We start from the raw sequence: 18,518 nt of genomic DNA on the forward strand, positions 1-18,518 counted from the left end.
GAACGGTGTGTGTGTGTGTGTGTGTGTGTGTGAGAGAGAGAGAGAGAGAGGGGGGGGAAGGGAGGGATGGACGACGACAATGTAAACGAGGAAAAAACTGACTGAAAAAAGTTTATTCCTACTTTCCCTTCCATTAAATTCATCTCCTAAGACGCTGGAGGAGGGGGAGGAGGAGGAGGAGGGGGGGGAAGGAGAGGGGAGGGAAGATGGAGAGGAGTGGGGAAGGAGGAAGAGGGGGAAGGGGATGAGAGAGGAGAGACGAGGGAGGATAGGGGGGAATCACAGAAGAGAAGGTAGGAAGGGTGAGCGGGAGGAGAGATGGAGGAGTGGAAGGGTGTAAGGCAAGAGAGGAATACATGGGGAGAAGGGGAGAGGGGAAGGATAGACAGGAGTAAGGGGGAAGGAAGGAAGGAAGGTAGGAAAGAAAAGGAGGAAGGGAGGGAGGAGGACAGAGGGTAAGGAGAGGATAAGGGAAAGGGAGGAGGAGGAGCAGGGAGCAATGAAGGAAGAAGAGGGATGAGGGAAGGAAGGAAGGATGGAGAGGAGGGGAAGAAGAGGGTACTGGGAGAGAGCTGAAGGAAGAGTAGAAGGCATTAGGGTGATAGGGAGAAAAAATATATATATACACCCTGGGGAAAAATTGAACAGCGAGGGAACTTTTAAATCCTCTGAATACCGAAGCCCAGGGGATTTTTTCAGCGGATTTTATTTATGATTTTTTAGGAGATTAATACCCTAAGTTACCTGCGATTTTCACGGATTTTTTTCAGGATATTTTTAAGCAATTTTCATGGATCTTACGAAAATCTGTTAGGGATTTCTATGGATTAATACAGGAATTTCTCAGGGAATTTTCGTGGATTACTGTACGAAAATGTCAAGGGATTTTTAACTGCATTTGATTTCAGGGGATTTATACAAGGGACTGGCGAATTTACACATTTTGGGGGAATGTTTTTTTTTTCAGAGAATTTTCCTGATGATTTATGGCTATCTTTAAAACGTCATTTTCATAGGATTTCTAGTTTGTGGGGATTGTCAGAGATTTGTAGATTCTTAAAGAGCCCTTAGGATATTTTGGGGGAATTTTTAAGATATTTTCGCTTTTTCTTGGACTGTGTTAAGATTCTGGAAAATTTTAAAAGGGAAATTTTAAGATGCTTTTTGATGACTTTTTAAAATTTTATTCTTAGACTTTTTAATGAGATTTTAGAAGATTTTAAGGGATTTTTAGGGTATTATTTTTTCCTGGGATTTTTACGGCGTATTTACATTGGAATTTTGGCGATTTTTCGATTTTTAGGGGAATGGGGGATTATTTATTTCTTTTAATAATTTCTGGGCCGGATTTTTCGAGGGAATTTTAAAACTGCAACATTTTTCTGGTATTTATGGGTAATTTTAAGGGCATTTTCACGATTTTTCAAAAGGGGAATCTGTATTTTAATTCATTTTAGGTAATTTTTCTGGGTGTTTTTATGAAATTACTATTTTTCAAAGGATTTCGGTAGGAAAAGGAGGCACGATGATGATGATGATGGTGATGGTGATGAAGATGCAGACGATGATGATGGTGATGATGATGATGATGATGATGATGATGATGATGATGGCGATGATGATGATGATGATGATGGTGATGATCACTATTATTATCATTATTTACAGCAGGTTATTCAGGGATTTTCCGCTAACTCTGAACAGTATGAAATGCTTCTTCTAAGGCGAATAAAATCGTCTGGCGGCAGCAAGAATACAACTGTGAAAAGAATTAAGACGGCCACTAAACTCAAGGATTGTCTGTGCTGGCCACCTTAGGAACATTAGCCAGAAAAAAAAAAAAAAGGTGTAATATTATACGAACATCTTGCCCTGAAGGTGGATGGAAGGTAGGTAGGTAGGTAGGTAGGTAAGGTAGGCTGGTTGGATTGAATGAATGGAAGAAAGAAGGGAGGGAGGGAGAGGGGCCAGGAAGGAGGAGGTACAGGGGATGAAGAAAGAAGAAATGAGGAGGTGGAGGAGGAAAGGAAGGAGGCGGGAGGGAGAAATAGTTTGTTTTTCATCCTAGGGAACTGGGTCACTTGCACAGCTCGTATACTAAGTCGTTGATGCATGAAATTCAATGAGCCTTGGGTAAAAACGAATCTCCTTGGTTACTAGGCAAATCACACCTTCAGTCTAAAATAAACCAACTACACCACTAGAAAGCCCACTATATTATTCCATACTTTCTATCCATCCATCCATCACCTAACCTTTTCTTTTTGCCCATTCTGAAGCGTAAGGGCCCCGGGCTAGGCTATACCAATAAACACCAACTACCCCCCACCTTGAGCGGCTTAACCCACTACACCACCAGGCGTTATTTGGTTATTACAAAAGCTGAAACACTGGAAGAGCAAAAAAAAAATACAAACATCTTACAAATAAAACTGAAAAACAAAAAAGCTCAAAATAAAGATGAATATAACGCTGCTAAAATATAGAAAATACTTATCTCCACTCACTGTATTTCTCGTGTAAGGGTGTGGTGGCGTAGCCTAAGTGACATGTGAAGAGCTGTAGTGGCAACAGCTGTAACAGTTATGGAGATAGACAGGTAAACTGACAGTCACTGTAGCTAAAGACGACGTGGCAACAAATCCAATTGTAAGAAGAAAAAAAAAAACTCTCTTTACTTACTATATTTCTTATGTGATGGCGTGTGGTGGTGGTGGGAGTGACAGACGGTGTAGAGCAGCAGTGACAACAGCAGGAGCAGCAGCAGTGACGCCCCTGTGATCACCCCCACCAGTGCCGGCAGCTGCTCCTCCGGCACCCTCCACGGCCCCACACCCACACCCCGCTCCTCAACACGCGTGGCGCCCCCCTTGCCAGTGTCGTTGGGCTGTCGAGTAGAGAAGGAATGTGGGGATTAATGCAGGGATGTGGGGATTAATACGGGTCTCTCTGGACTGTGGAGGAAGGAATGGATTAATATACTTGCTCTGTAGCGCTTCTCACACCCACACCCACACTCACATCCACATCTGGCTCAACCAGCGTACCTCCAGCATTTACCAGTCTCTTTAAGATGTGAGGGGAATGTATCAATAATTACACAAGTACTCGTTTTGTGCATCCGCCACGGCCTCAAACGCACACCCACACCCACATGAAAACACATACCCACACCTACAGTATATCCACACCCACACCTAAACTCACACATACATCCACATTCACACTTACACCAAATCCACATCATCCCGCGTAGCTCCACCATTACGAGTCTCAGGCTATGAAGGGACTGTGTGGATTAATAGAGGCTGGGCTGCGGGAGAATTGCTTGGATTAATATTCTTGTTGTTTTGGTACATACTTCAGCACGTAAGAAAATACACTGCCATAAAAACTTGAACTAAAACAAAAATGATAGAAAATGAACGACTTCTTCACATAATATATCGCCACGCAGATTTTAGACACTATTAAAAAAGAGAAAAAACTACAACTCCACCATGTAAGGATATACAATGTCATAAGGATTTCAAACGAACGAAATGGGAAAATGAAGATACCACAAATATATATACACCTGGAAATAGAAACAGGGTGCATCAGGTGACAAATTACGTTTCACCTAGGCACACTGAGCAGGTTTAAAACAATTCCGAGAACCTCCCACAACTTTGGTAACAGAATCCCTCTTTTCCTACACAGCGATGGGCAAAGACCTTGACAAGCATCCTAGTAAAGCTTATATATAGCTTTACTACCTTTAATGTACATCAAACCACTGAACACACAGTAGAGGGAGTGCTGTTGCAATTATGTCTTCTAGGATCTGAACCACAGTCCGTCGTGGGAAAGGTCAGGAGCGTTCCACATCGTCAGGCACCAGAAAAAAGATCGTCTAAAAAAAAAAAAAAAAAAAAAGGAAGATCGACCAAATTACATAAACTTAGTAGATACGGTACCGGATGATTAAAAAGTTAAATAAAAGTCGCTGAATCCTCAAAATGAAAACTCCTGAGGAAATATATACAGCTCATAACCAGATGGTAAAGAAGGTCCATTTATCAACAAAGATCTTTTTTTTTCTAATAATACTTGCTGTCCTCGGATGATATAATTGAACTTAAAATACTCTCTGTGTTACCATTAATTCCTCCAGCCTAATAACGTCATTTTATATCTTATCCTTGTTACTACTACACGGTTTAGTCAGTTTAGGATTGCACTTATACTGATGGAGTTAATGAAGGCTAAATCTAACCCCTTCATTTTGACAAGTCACTCTCTCTCTCTCTCTCTCTCTCTCTCCACACACACACACACACACACACACCTACAAAATGCGTCAGCACAAAACTCAGTCTCTAGACTCCCAGTTTCGCGAGATGTAAAAAACGCCAATTTACGATACAAGGACGACACCTCCCTCTTTCTTCCTTAACCCTTGCCTCTCCACACCATCACTTAACAAGGGTATATGGGGGAAGTTCTCTTGGGGCGGCCTGACGTTTACGGGGGTCATATTTACACGATACGCTAAAATATCGCCGCCGCCAAAGTTCGTGCCGGGTGGTCTTATTCGGTTCTGTTGGGAGTAGCGAGTTACTTTTTTTTACTTTATCTTTTTATTACGGTATTATTTTTGGTTCAGTATTTCATTTCAGAAGTTTATTTTTGATGGTTTACTCTACCTGGTTGCTGGTTTTACGGTATGGAATGATCTTGGGTGTCGGAGAGAGAGAAGGGAAACGAAGTGTGATGCGAGGAAAGAGGAAGGAAAGGTGAAAGGTAAAGGGAGTGTGATGAGAGGAAATGAGGAAGGAAAGGAGAAAGAAAAAGGAAGGAGGGAGGAAGGACGGAGGGAAAAGGAAGAAGAGAGGGATGTGCAGCAAGGCATTTTCAGCTACTGGGGTAGAGGTGAGGATAGAATAGGATATCTATGGTTTTGAAACTTATGATGGTTTAAAGGCAGTCTACTCATTTCCTTCTCAAATGACCCTGTGCTAAAATAGTTGCTGGAACTGTAGTTTAGTTACTTTGGTTTTACACTGTTCGGCTTTATACTGGAGTGAGAGTACTGGCTTAATTTCTGTATTGCACCAGTTCAAAAATTACTTATATTCCAATATACGCCAAAAGCAATTAAAAAAAAAAACTGCACTGCATATTCCAAGTGTGGTCATTGAAGGTTATTACATGAGATACCATGTTTTTTACTTTCAAATTAGAAATTTGGTTTGATATAACCTTATATTCTATTAAACTCATTATCTGCTTCTTTAAATTGTTGCGAAAACTTCCAATCTTTTGGAACAAGTACTCCTTCGTCTTTTACATACCGGTATCTGGAATTCTTTTAAAACTCTTGCTGCGGCAGAGGCACTAAGGTATTTCATTTGGGCTAACACTGGATGATTTTGTTCATTAGAGAGAAATCTTAGTATTCAGTGGCTTATACAACGATGTCTATTCATCCCTCCTCTACTACTGATACAACTAAGATTTTTCACTTATGTTACCAGGCGATTTTGTTTAATGGGGAGATATTACAACGAAAGGGTAATTCCTGTCCCAAAATATCATACTTACGATTTTTTACTGCCATGCGAATTCTGGCTTATGATACTTGACATATATTTACAGTAACACCATTTAGCTCTGTGGTGGACATTCAGATATTTCACATAAATCTTAGAGCAATTTCGCCCATATCTTGTTGCATACTACACCTGTCACCGTTAGTCAGAAGAGCAATACGTATTATTAGGATCACTTGTCGAGTTTCAAAGGAAGATTTTTATTTTATTTATATCGTATATCCTTATGTTATGTTGTGAGAAGGGCGGTTTCTATATCTAATCCCTTTGAGAGAGAGAGAGAGAGAGAGAGAGAGAGAGAGAGAGATACACTAATGGAGAGCAAGGAAAAAGGAGAGGGGGAAGGGGGGAAGGAAGGTGGCGGAGGTGGGAGGAAGTCTGTGAAGGAAGCAAGGGCAATCACAACTTCCAGAATAGTTAATTAGTTAACAAATTACCTTCATTAATTGTCCAGACCGGTTAACGAGGAGGAGGAGGAGGAGGAGGAGGGGAGAGAGAGAGAGACGGGGTACTGCCAAGAGTGACAGAGGAAAAAGGAGCGAGGGGAAGCAAGGAATGGCTTGGGACAGAAGGGGAAAAGGGGAAAGGGAAAGAGAGAGGGAGGGGAAAAGGAGGGAGTGGAGGGGGCGAAAGGGAGAGGGCAGTGGAGGGGGCGAAAGAGAGAGGGCGGTGAAGGGGAGAGGGAAAGAGTGAGGGAGGGGAAAGGGATGGAGTACATGGGGGGAAAGGGAGAGGGAGGTGAAGGGGAGAGGGAGGGGAGCAATGAAAAGTAGAAGTTTGTGATTGAAAACTGACCGTCTCTCTCTCAACCTACCATCCGTACAATACCATCGACTTCCACTCCCAACAATTTTACTTTACACTTGAAGATCTCCCACAATGAAGGGGTACGAAATATCCTACACTTAACTCCATCACAATACGAGGCATCCCCAACGAGAAATAATTCCAGCAGGTTAAGAAGAGCCGTGTCGATTTTCACTTCTCGGTGCTGAATGTGTGAATTAACCACAACACTATATTAATTACCAGCTACACAGTTTCTAGGATACACACTGGCTAATTTCCACGGTATAAAGTAACAGTATATATTTTCTGATTATTTGTACTGTTTATTTTCCACAGTATAAACTAAGAGCAGTATTTAGTTTATATTTTCTTAATGAGTGGCAGTTTCTGCCGCGTCTACATTACTTTTCCTTAACGTATTTTACTAAGGCCATCAGTTGCTTCTCACTGTTTTCCTGTACGGCTGACTGGAGGACAGTTTGGGAAGACGGGATACAATAAATCTTTCTTGCAATGTCTGTCTGTCTGTCTGTCTGTCTGTCTCTCTCTCTCTCTCTGCTCCCCCTTCCCTGCCTGCCTGCCTGCCTAACTATCGATCCATGTCACTGTATCTATCCATCTATCTTGAACTATCTCACCTCCCGCTCTCTCTCTCTCTCTCTCTCTCTCTCTCTCTCTCTCATGGACTTGACTTTAAAATTACTTAAAGAAAGATGGAGGAAATAAATTTGAGGTAGGCGAGGGAAGAGATGAGAAGGAAAGGAGAGAGAGAGATGGGAGTGAAGAGGAGAGAAGGAAGAGAAGAGGGAAGCGAAGAGAAGGCAAGACGGAGGAGGGAAGGGAGCGAGGAGAGAAAGGAGGGAAAATGGGTGAAGGAAGGGAGGAAGAGGAGGGAGAGAACTGGGGAGAAGACGAGAGAAGGAGTACGAAAGAGGAGGAGGAGGAGAGAAGGTTGGAATGGAAGACAGACAGGAGGGAGGGAGAAGAATAAAGAATGCAAGAGAGAACACAACGGAAGGAAAAAATGAAGAGAGAAAAATAGATGAACAAGGAGGGATGGGCTGGAAGGGAGGAAGGATAGAAAGTATAACCAATGGAGGGATGAGAAAAAAAAAAGGGAGGGAGGGAGGGAGGAAGGAAGAACAAGAAGAGAAAGTACTAAATATAAGAAAAACTGGTATAAAATGTGAACGGGAACGAGGAAATACGAAAGAAGGAAGAAAAGTGGGACTGAAGGAAGGAAGGAAGGCAGGCAGGTAGGAATGTAGTAGGAAGCAAATCACAAGAAAAGAAGGAATACAGGATGAAAAATAAAGAGAAGGATGAAAAAGGTTGAAAATGAGATGGGATAAAAATGAGAAAAAAGAAAAAAGAAGAGGAAGGAAAAGAAGTTGGGTAAGGAGTACGGAAAAGAGATACTAAAAAGACAAACACACAGATACAGCGATACATACAAAAAAACACAGACAGACAAACAGATCGACAGACACACATACAATACACAGACACCCCGACACACACATAGACACATATTGACGCACTCCAGACACACACACACACACACACACACACACACACACACACACACACACACAGCCCCTCCCTCAGCACCTATCAATCAATGAGTCAGTCAGACGGCCAGTGACTCATCCAGGTGTTGCTGAGTCACTCCAGGTAAAAAAAAAAAAGAGGGGGTGTGCATGTTTGAAAAGGTCGAGGGAGGGTGTGGGTGAGGGTGAGGGTGCGGGAGAGGGTGAGGGAGGGAGGAGAGAATGAATGAGGTGGAGGATGAGGAGGAAGAGTGAGAGTGAGATGGAGAAGGAGAATGAGAAGGAGAGGGAGAGAATAAAGAGATGGAGGATGAGGAAGGAAATGAGAGGGAGAGAAAAAAAATAGGGAAGGGAGGGGAAGCTGGAGTGGGAGGAAGGGAGGGAGAAATGGAGGAGAAAGGGAGAGCAAGGGAGATGGCATGAAGTGGAGGACGAGGAATGAGAGGAGAGGAGAGGAAAGGGAGGGGGAGAGAGAACTGATAGTGAGAGAAAGAAGGGAGGGGGACGGGAGGAGAAGGGGAGTGGGAAAAAGAGAGAAGGGAAAGTAAGAGGGGGAGAGAAGGAGGGGAGGGGGAGAATGAATGAAGTGCAGGATGAAGAATGAAGTATGAAGGAAGAAGGAGGTGGGAGGGAGAAAGGGAGAGGGAAAGGGAAGGGAGAGAAGGAGGGGGAAGGGGAAATAGGGGACGGTATGGGGGGTAATGAAGGGTGGAGGAGGGAAAGGCTGGAAAAGGGAGTTAAGAAAAGATAGGAAAAGGAGGAGGAGGAGGAGGAGGAGGAGGAGTGAAAGATCATTACATGAAGGAGAAATAACGGGAAAAAGAAAAAAAAAAAACAAGGATGAGGCATAGGGGGGGCTGAGAAAGAGGAAGAAGAAAGATGTTGAAGAGGAAGAGACGTGAAGAAGAGGAAAAAGGAAGATGTGAACGGAAACGGAAGGAAAAGCGTAAAGAAGAGGAAGAGGCAGAAGGAAGCGTTACGGAAGAGGAAGAAAGGATGAGCTGGAAAGAAGATGCTTAAGGAAGAAGGAAGAACAGGAAGAAGAGGAAATGGAACTACAGCAGGTCACAAGCCAAAAATACTAAACTACGAAAGAGGAAGAAGGAAGAGGATGAGGAAGAGGACAGACGACGTAGATAAAAGAGGAAGGGGAAAGAGGAGATACGTGTGTAAGAGGAGGAGAAAGAAGAGGAAGTGCATCAAGAAAAATACCAGAGCAAAAAGTCTTGGGCCATAAATATTTCGAAACAGGAAGAAGGAAGAGGATGAGGAAGAGGATGTAAGAGACGAAAAAAAGGAGAGAAGGCAGAAGGAAAAGGAAAAAGAGAAGGAAGAAGGATGGGAAGATATAAAGGGCAGAAGAAAGATGAAAAAAGGTTAAAGAAAAAGAGGAAAAGGCAGAAGAAAATGAGAAAATGACAAAAGAATGAGAAAGAAAGATCAGGCGGAAGGAGGAGGAAGAGGAAAAGTAAGATGCGTACGAAAGAGGAAGAGAGATAAAGGCAGAGGGACGAGAATGAGGAGGAGGAGAAGGAAAAATAGGAGAAAAGGCAAAGGGAAGAAGATGAAAGAGACAAAAAGACATAAGAGAATGAAGGATCAAACGTAAGGAAGACGAGGAAAAAGGAAAATGAGTATGAAAGAGGAAGAGGAGAGAGGCTAAGAGGAAGAAAAAGAGGAAGAAAAATCCGGAATATAGGACTACTCCAAAGGTCATGAGCCGAAAACACTAAATTATTCACTACGTCCTCCCAGTTCGCCTTGTTTATGCTCGGCTCCCTAAACATATATATATATATATTTTTTTAAGTTGAAATGTCACAACATATAAAAAAGTGTATAAGAAAAAATTGTTCTAAATGTGCCAAAGTATGAAATGTAGTTAAATTCATGGATATGAAAATTATTATCATCAGTAAGTTTTAAAGTTGAAAATTCAATAAAAGATGTTGCTATTAATGTACTAAGTTGAGGAATCGCTAGCTATCTGTCTGTCATCATCAATCTATCTATCTCCCTGTCTATCCATCTATCTACACACACACACACACACACACACACACACACGTTTCTCTACGGCACCTGCCCTTAAGTTTGAAATGTCTCGAAATGTTTTACACACACACACACACACACACACACACACACACACACACACACACACACACACACACACACGTTTCACCTGCCCTTAAGTCCGAAATGTCTCTTAATGCAAAGACACACATTACTTATAAAAAAAAAAAGAACATTAATTCAATATTTTTAGCACGGCCGTAGCGCTTCCTTCACAACGACAAAATAAACCACTAAAAATATTATTAAATCGTCCATAAAGGGAGGTAATGGCCGAGTGGAAAGAGTAGTGAGGTGGGTAGTACAGCGTTCATGGATTCGAATATTGGATGATGCAGGGAAGTGCTTTTCCATAAGGCCGTAATGGTATGATATAAAGCCACACACCTGCCCTGAATTCAATACCCCCAGAGTATCACAAAAGGGACGGTGGGTGTTGGTGCCCAAGTGGTGACGGTGGGTGTTAGTGCCCAAGTGGTGACGGTGGATGTTGGTGCCCAAGTGGTGACGGTGGGTGTTAGCGCACAAGTGGTGACGGTGGGTGTTAGTGCCAAAGTAGTGACGGTGGATGTTAGTGCCCAAGTGGTGACGGTGGGTGTTAGTGCCCAAGTGGTGACGGTGGGTGTTAGTGCCCAAGTGGTGACGGTGGGTGTTAGTGCCCAAGTGGTGACGGTGGGTGTTAGTGCCCAAGTGGTGAGGATGGGTGTTAGTGCCCAAGTGGTGACGGTGGATGTTAGTGCCCAAGTGGTGACGGTGGATGTTAGTGCCCAAGTGGTGACGGTGGATGTTAGTGCCCAAGTGGTGACGGTGGATGTTAGTGCCCAAGTGGTGAAGGTGGGTGTTAGTGCCGAAGTGATGATATGTGAAGGGTTGTTCTGAACCCGTTTTCTGTTGGTGTGCGACGAGTGGATTTCTGGACTCCACTGAACGAACTAAAAAAAAAAAAAAAATCCTTGATCCATGAGCAGCCACAATGGAGGACCCATTTCACTGATGACCAAGGAGACTCATCCCTACTTAAGGTCCCTCAAATTTCACGCAATCTCGACTTAGTATCAAAAGCTGTGGGAGTAGTACAGTTCCGTCAAGTGAAATAATAATAATAATAATAATAATAATAATAATAATAATAATAATAATAATAATGATGATGCATGACGACTGATGGATGATGGATGGTGATGGTGTTACTACTACTACTACTACTACTGCTACTACAACAACTACTACTACTACTACTACTACTACAACAACTACTACTACTACTAAAGATGTCGTAGGCAGGGTGTGTGAATAATGTCGACTAAATTCAAACTACTTAAAGCCTTCACCACGATAACGTATAAGCTGAGTTTCTTCTTCCTACCTCGGAATTACTTTACCTAACTTGGAAGAAACAAAAATAAAATAATAAAGTCTATCCCAAGCAAGAGAGAGAGAGAGAAAGATCGTTCCCGGGAGGCTAAAGGGAATAAACTACCTGTAAATGGTCAAATAAATTCTGTAAACGTCGAAAGGCCCTAAACGCGACACTAAAAAAAAAAAAAAAAAAAAAAAAAAAAAAAAAAAATCCTCTCTCTAGTTCCGTGTTTCTATTCCTCTCTCTCTCTCTCTCTCTCTCTCTCTCACACACACACACACACACACACACACACAAAGTAATCATTTTGAACGAATCCTGAACGAAAATGTCACGGTAATTCTTCTGTCTGTCTGTCTGTCTGTCTGTCTGTCTGTCTGTCTGTCTCTCTCTCGGTTTCGTGTCTACTTGCCAGTTTCTTCTTTCCATGCTACCTTTCCCCCTTCCATCCTTCATTCATTCATTCTCCTCTCTCTCTCTCTCTCTCTCTCTCTCTCTCTCTCTCACACACACACACACACACACACACACACACACACACACACTGACCACCGCAAAAAAAAAAAAAAAATTACACCCAAGGGCAAAAATCCAATTGGCTACTTCGAATAATCCAGATCAATCATTGGACGCCAGTGAGAGAGAACCTTTATATATATTTTTCAATTTATTTTTTTCGGCTTAGTGGAGAAGTCTAATTTGTACTGACCAACTCGAGGGGAAAAACTCGATCCTTATTTTGTGGCTAAAAAGAAAAAAATAATGTTAAAATTAAAGGCTGAAATTGAATGGTCCTTTGAATGGGAGGAACGAATGTGGATTTCAGGCTAACTAGATGATATGAAAAAAGTTAAAATTTTCATTGACATACATGGAAGATGGCAATATAAAACCCATACATCCTTTCAGTCCTATGGTGTCTCTCTCTCTCTCTCTTTTTTTTCTCTCTCTCTCTCTAAGCCAGAAAACTCTTGACCCCTTTCAATTCCATGGCGTGTTTCTCTCTCTCTCTCTCTCTCTCTCTCTCTCTCTCTCTCTCTCTCTCTCTCTCTCTCTCTCCCTATGCCATAAAACTCTTGACAACTTTCAATTCCATGGCGTCTCTCTCTCTCTCTCTGGCCTTCACTATCTCCCTCACAATTCAGGGGCCCTTCATTTCACTGGCTGGTTGGATAAGAGCTTAATCCTTATTGGCTGGTTGGATAAGAGCTTAATCCATATTGGCTGACTGGATAAGAGCTTAATTCATATTGGCTGGTTGGTTAAAAGAGCTTAAGGTTGAATAAAAAAGCATAATCGTTTCTGGCTGGTTGGATAAGAGCTTAATCCTTATTGGGTGGATTAATCAATCAATCAATCAATCATTTCCTGTGGCACCCTCGGGGATGCATAGGGCCTCGATGAACTCACACCACCACATCCTATCTTGTGCTAACTCCTCAAGATCTCCCCAACACTCATCTCCAGCTTCCCGTCTCATTGTCCTCACCCACGTCTCTTTTGGCCTTCCTCTACCTCTCCTACCAAGTGCCACCCACCCTGGTGTACCTCGTACTATTCCCTGTCTCCTATAAACATGTCCTAGCCACTTCCATCGTGAGAATCTAACATATTCATCGATCGGCTGCACTCCCGTTATTTCTCTAATTCTACTATTTGGTATCCTTTCCCACCACTTAACTCCTAATATTCTTCTAAGTGCTTTATTTTCAAACACCAAGAATTTATTTTCCATAGTCACTGTGCTGTACCAAGACTCGTGTCCATAAATTAAGATACTCCTAACCATTACCTTATAAAGTTTGATTTTTGTATGCACAGAAAAATTGTTATTATTCCAAATATTTTTAAGCATTCCCATTGCCTGATTAGCCTTCTTTAACCTTTCCTCGAATTCAAAGTTCAAAGAACCATCCTTGGCTAAATAAGTACCTAAATATTTAAACCTATCAACTTGCTTTACAACCATACCTCCAATTACACATTCCTGCGCATTTTCCATATTCATATTAATTATTTCAGTTTTTCCACAATTAATAACCAAACCCACCTTGCGACCTTCACTCACCAAACAGTCCAACACTCTCTGCATCTCTTCTGGCCCATCACAAATCAAAACTATATCATCTGCATAATCTAAATCCAAAAGTTTCCTGTTCTCTCCCCAAAGTACACCTGCACCGGTTTCTGTTCCAACGCGTTTCATAATGTAATCAATGACCAATATAAATAGTAAAGGCGATAGAACACCACCTTGAATTACTCCGGACTTGACTTCAAACGAATCACTCAGACAACCATCAACCATCACTTTACAAAATGTGTCCTCATGCATGTTCATAATGACCCTCACAAACTCCTCTGGTATTCCATAATGTCTCATGATCTTCCCCATAGTCTCTCTCGAAACACTATCAAAAGCCTTTTCAAAATCAACAAAACAAAGACTTAACGGTACTCTCATTTCATTAACTTGCTGCATCAAATGCCTAACTATAAAGATATGATCATTGCAACCACGTCCCTTTCTAAAACCAGCCTGTTCATCCCTCAGAATACCCTCAACCACCGGCTCCAACCTATTTAACAACACTCTACTGAAAACTTTCAAAGCTATCGGTGACAAAGAGATTCCCCTCCAATTACCACATTCACTCAGGTCTCCCTTCTTCGGAATTTTAACAATTACACAATTCTTCCAAACTGATGGTAGTAACCCCGTCACCCATATCTTACTGAATAGCTTGGTCAAGATCATTATTAATCTATCCCCCTCCACTTTAAACATTTCCGGAAATAAACCATCCTCCCCTGGTGCCTTATTATTCTTTAACTGTTTTACTGCTTTCTCCACTTCTGCAAGCCTCAACTCTCCTGTTTCTATATTTAAATCTTCCTGAGCAGACAGTATATCCTCTTCTGGTGGTATTGGTCTATTAAGAACTGTCTCAAAATGCTCTTTCCATCTATTTTTAATATCTCCATCTTTGGTCAATAAATTTCCTTCCCTGTCTCTAACTGGTATTTCCTTGCGTTTACCTGCATTACCACTCAGTTCTCTAATCGATTCATATGCTATTCTTTGACTCTGTCCATCATTTTTGTTTATTAAGATTTCAGTCTCTGCAACCTTTTCATCCACACATCTTCTTTTATCTCTCCTAGCTAACCTTCTTACTTCTGAATTCAAACTCCAGTACGCAGCTCTTGCTAATTCATTCTCTGGTGGATTAATAAAGGAAGTTAAAGGATAAGAGCTTAATCCTTACTGGGTGCATTAATAAAGGAGGTTAATTCCTATCGACCACACGAGTTAACCCCCCTTTAGTTCTCTGATTATTTGGAAGCGTCCCTTAGTAAACAACTTAAGAGGTAAATTGGGCTGAGGGCAGAGTACAGCTACCCTATTTTACCTTGTTAGAGAGAGAGAGAGAGAGAGAGAGAGAGAGAGAGAGGTATTTTCTTTTTTACACCTGAGGTTTACGAATGGGAAAATATTATTCAGGAAATATGAGTTTTCTTTTTTTTCTTCCTTTCTCTCTCTCTCTTGTACATGGGACGGGTTTAGTTAAGTGTGGGGAGGTGAGGGGAGGGGAATGAAGGGGAGGGGAATGGACGGGAAGGGAGGGGACAGGAATCGAGGGGAAGGGAGGGGAGGGGAAGGGAGGGGAGGAAGGCAGTTTTTTTTTCCCTTCGTGTACCATCAAAGGAAAACGACAGAAAAATTGAGAGAAGAGGACAGAATACAGGGGGAAAAAAAAAACAAGAACTAATTTGCTGCGGGTGATTCTCTCTCTCTCTCTCTCTGAGGAATCAAAAGGACAGGACTGAATTAATGAACGAAAAGGTGAAAGAAAAAATAGCAGAAAATTACTTCTTTCGGGTGAAATCATTTAATATTTTTCTTGTAAGTTACCAAAGCAGAAAAGACCTGGGAAATAAATCATACGGAGTAATTTTTTCCTTCCTTAACAAAGTAAATTATCAAAGTAATTAGGGAAATAACAGAAGCGCGATTCTGTTTTTCCATCGGGCAATAAACAAAGCAAGAGAGAAAAATAAAAAGCAACGGATGAGACAATATGGATTGTATATTCATTTTGATTTGTCAGAAAAAAAAAGAGGTAAAAAATAAATCAAATATAAATAAAATACTGCGTGATCTGTAATTTTTGCTTATCGTCTGTTTAATTTGTTTTTCCTTCCTCTGTTCAGCTTACGTAAAAAAAAACACAAGAACACCATAACAAGAAAAGTGTCTCAAAACAAGAAGGGGAGAATCTGGATATTTATTCTTCCTCATTTTTCTTCAGTTACCAAAAGAGGAGGAGCAATGCATGAAAATTAATATATAGGAATTCGGCGTTTGAGCATTTTTCGTCTTTTAGTTTTGTCAGTGCTTGCGTTTTTTTTTTTTTTTTTAATGTTTTGTTTTTCCTTTATTTTTGTCAATGTTCCTTTATCCTTTTTGTCAATCTCAATGGACGAGGATAAAAAAATAAGGGGGTGGAGGGTAACAGATTTTTTTCCTGTTATTTCGAGAAGTAACAAACGGTAAGCGAAGAGTAAAAATCAAAAGAAATGAAGTGCTGGGGGTGAACTATTTTTATTTTTAGCTAACAATTAATCCCGGAAAAAAAAAAATCGAACAAAAATAAAATCCCATAAGTCTGGAATCATAAGCCTTCGTACTGCCATTGTTGTTCATTATGTTTCCCGTAATTCCAGACTTATGAGACAGCCTGTAAAAAAAATAATGGCAATAAAGGTAGAGCATATATTAGTGATTAATGGGAAAAATAATCCGAGAGACGTTTTCCTTTCTTTCGTCAGCTAGCAAAAAAGAAAAAAAATATGAACGAAATATTTGTTCAAGGTGAAGTATTCATTTTTTCACAACTTAGCAAGATCAAAGGAAAAACTCACAAAAAATCAGCAAATAACATGTAGGGAAAAAAATCCATTGCCATTATATTTTCTGGTGAAATTTTTGGTGAGTGATGGGCAGAAATATTTTTGGAAGGGATACATTTTAGATCATATAAAAATTCTGACGCAGAAAAAAAGATACTAAAACGATGAAAGGAATTAATTACACTTGAACAGTTGTATATATTTTTTCTACCTCTATAATAAGTCTCTTGAAATTAAATATTCTGCATAAATTTTCGCCAGTTTCATCGTGTCCATCGTAATTTAACAGCGTCTGTAATGCTTGAAAAAGTATTATTCTTATTTTAATTACTGCATAAATTTTGCCCTACAGTCAAATCTACTGGAAAGTTAGAGGTATATGAAGCAGATCTGGTTGTTCGTGTCTGTAATGGTATGGCATTGTTTTACTACTACTACTACTACGACTACGACTACTTCTACTACTTATACTAACTACATTATTATAATAATGATAATTATTATTTATTATTATTCTCTCACCAAGGTATGGCACTGTTTTACCGCTAATACTTCTACCGCTGCAGCTGCTGCTGCTGCTACAACTACTTTATTATTATTATTATTATTATTATTATCTTTATTATTATTATTATTATTATTATTATCTTTATTATTAATATTATCATTATTATAATTGTTGTTACCACAACCACCACCACCACCACCCCCATCATCCACATTATTATTACTATTAAAGCAAATATATTCATTCACCTTGTACCACAATCACAATTTTACCACAAAACAACTATATTTTTCAACAAGCCTTTACTCAGACCATACAACGTCTCAGCTATCTTATCGCGCTATCTTTACGATTTACATAATGCCACCTTCATTCGCGACTTGGAAACGTGTTTGTCCAGTTTCTTTAGGGAGTTCCCCAAACCTTGTCCAACAGTCCAATATTTACAGCGTACTTTGCAAAATGCCAAAACGTTTCTGTCCAATATACAAGGGGTTTGAAGAGAGCGCCGTCCTGATATTGAAAAAAAAAAAGAAAAAAAAAAAAGTTTCCTCGTTAAAAAAAAAAAATCAGGAAAATTCCAAAAACGTTTGTCTCATACAGTGGAGTTCTGAAAACGTATATTTTTATTTATCTATTTAGTTACTGACTGATTTATTTATCCGTTACTATTTCATCCTGTTGCCCCATCAGGATCGTAGGGGCCTGGGGATAGGCGTGTAACCAGATGGTTTCCCATGAATGACTATATAAGTAATTAATCCCATCAATCCCTTGTATTTAAAGATACGAGTCATCTAGCTAAAGTGTCATAACCCACTAGACCACCAGGCGTCCACCAGTCTCTTTGCCATCCAACATTAATGCTTTCTTGAGTTACCAGAAACCATTTGACTTGTCATTCAGCGCAGAGTCACCCAAAGGAAGCACTACATCGAATGAATGGATGATAAGGGCTTTCCCTTACCACAAAACACGTCATCCCCCCAAAAAAAAAAAAAAAAATAAATAATAATAATAATAAATAAAAATGAGTAAACGTCACCCTCCCCACCCACCAAAAAAAAAAAAAAAAAAAAAAAAAAAAAAGTTCCAAACCGCAGCATCCCAGCAGATCCCAATATCCAGTAAATGTTGGGACCAAGCCTGCCAGCCCACACGACCAGTTTTGCACAGAATAAACACAGCCCGACATACGGCAACACGCTGGGCTATGCAGACCAGCCAACCTTACCACCGCTTTTCACCATTTCTTTCAACCACAAACTCCTACTATATCGCTAAATTCAACAGCTTTATTAATACGGTGATTTAAATTATCCACATTCGTGATAAATACTGCTACTATTTTTGCTTTTGCCTTGTACTCATAACGAATAATTGCACGTCCTTTCCCTCAAATCCTAATTTTATCTCAGTGATTAAGCTTCCCCGCCTGAATCGTCCAGTCAAACCAAAATCTAAATTATGGAAATATTAGGCGATTTTTATTTTGATTTTTCTGCCCATATATGATGAAGCCCTGAAACTACACCGACTCTACCAGGCTCTATGAATTTTTGTAATTAAGGGAATTAAATTTTTCTTACTGCGAGATTATGGGAGCCTGAATTCTGGCGCTCCTGTTTTTTAAATAAATAATGCACAAGCGACGCACACTCGGTAATGAGAGAGAGAGAGAGAGAGAGAGAGAGAGAGAGAGAGAGAGAGAGAGAGAGAGAGAGAGA

The 18,518-nt window shown here is 40.6% G+C and overlaps 1 protein-coding gene across 1 annotated transcript in view; it reads right to left on the reverse strand.

The window, feature by feature from the left end:
* LOC145410161 (uncharacterized) overlaps positions 1–18,518 on the reverse strand; it is a 182,149-nt gene that overhangs the window by 21,748 nt on the left and 141,883 nt on the right. The window contains exon 3 of the mRNA XM_080280359.1: positions 2,683–2,887. Within this exon, the coding sequence (XP_080136485.1) occupies positions 2,683–2,887 (205 nt within the window). The remainder of the gene's footprint in view (positions 1–2,682; positions 2,888–18,518) is intronic.

This window comes from Coenobita brevimanus, chromosome 84 (assembly GCF_032717465.1).
Source record: "Coenobita brevimanus isolate Jiangsu-jjx chromosome 84, ASM3271746v2, whole genome shotgun sequence".
NCBI classification, from domain to species: Eukaryota; Metazoa; Arthropoda; class Malacostraca; order Decapoda; family Coenobitidae; genus Coenobita; species Coenobita brevimanus.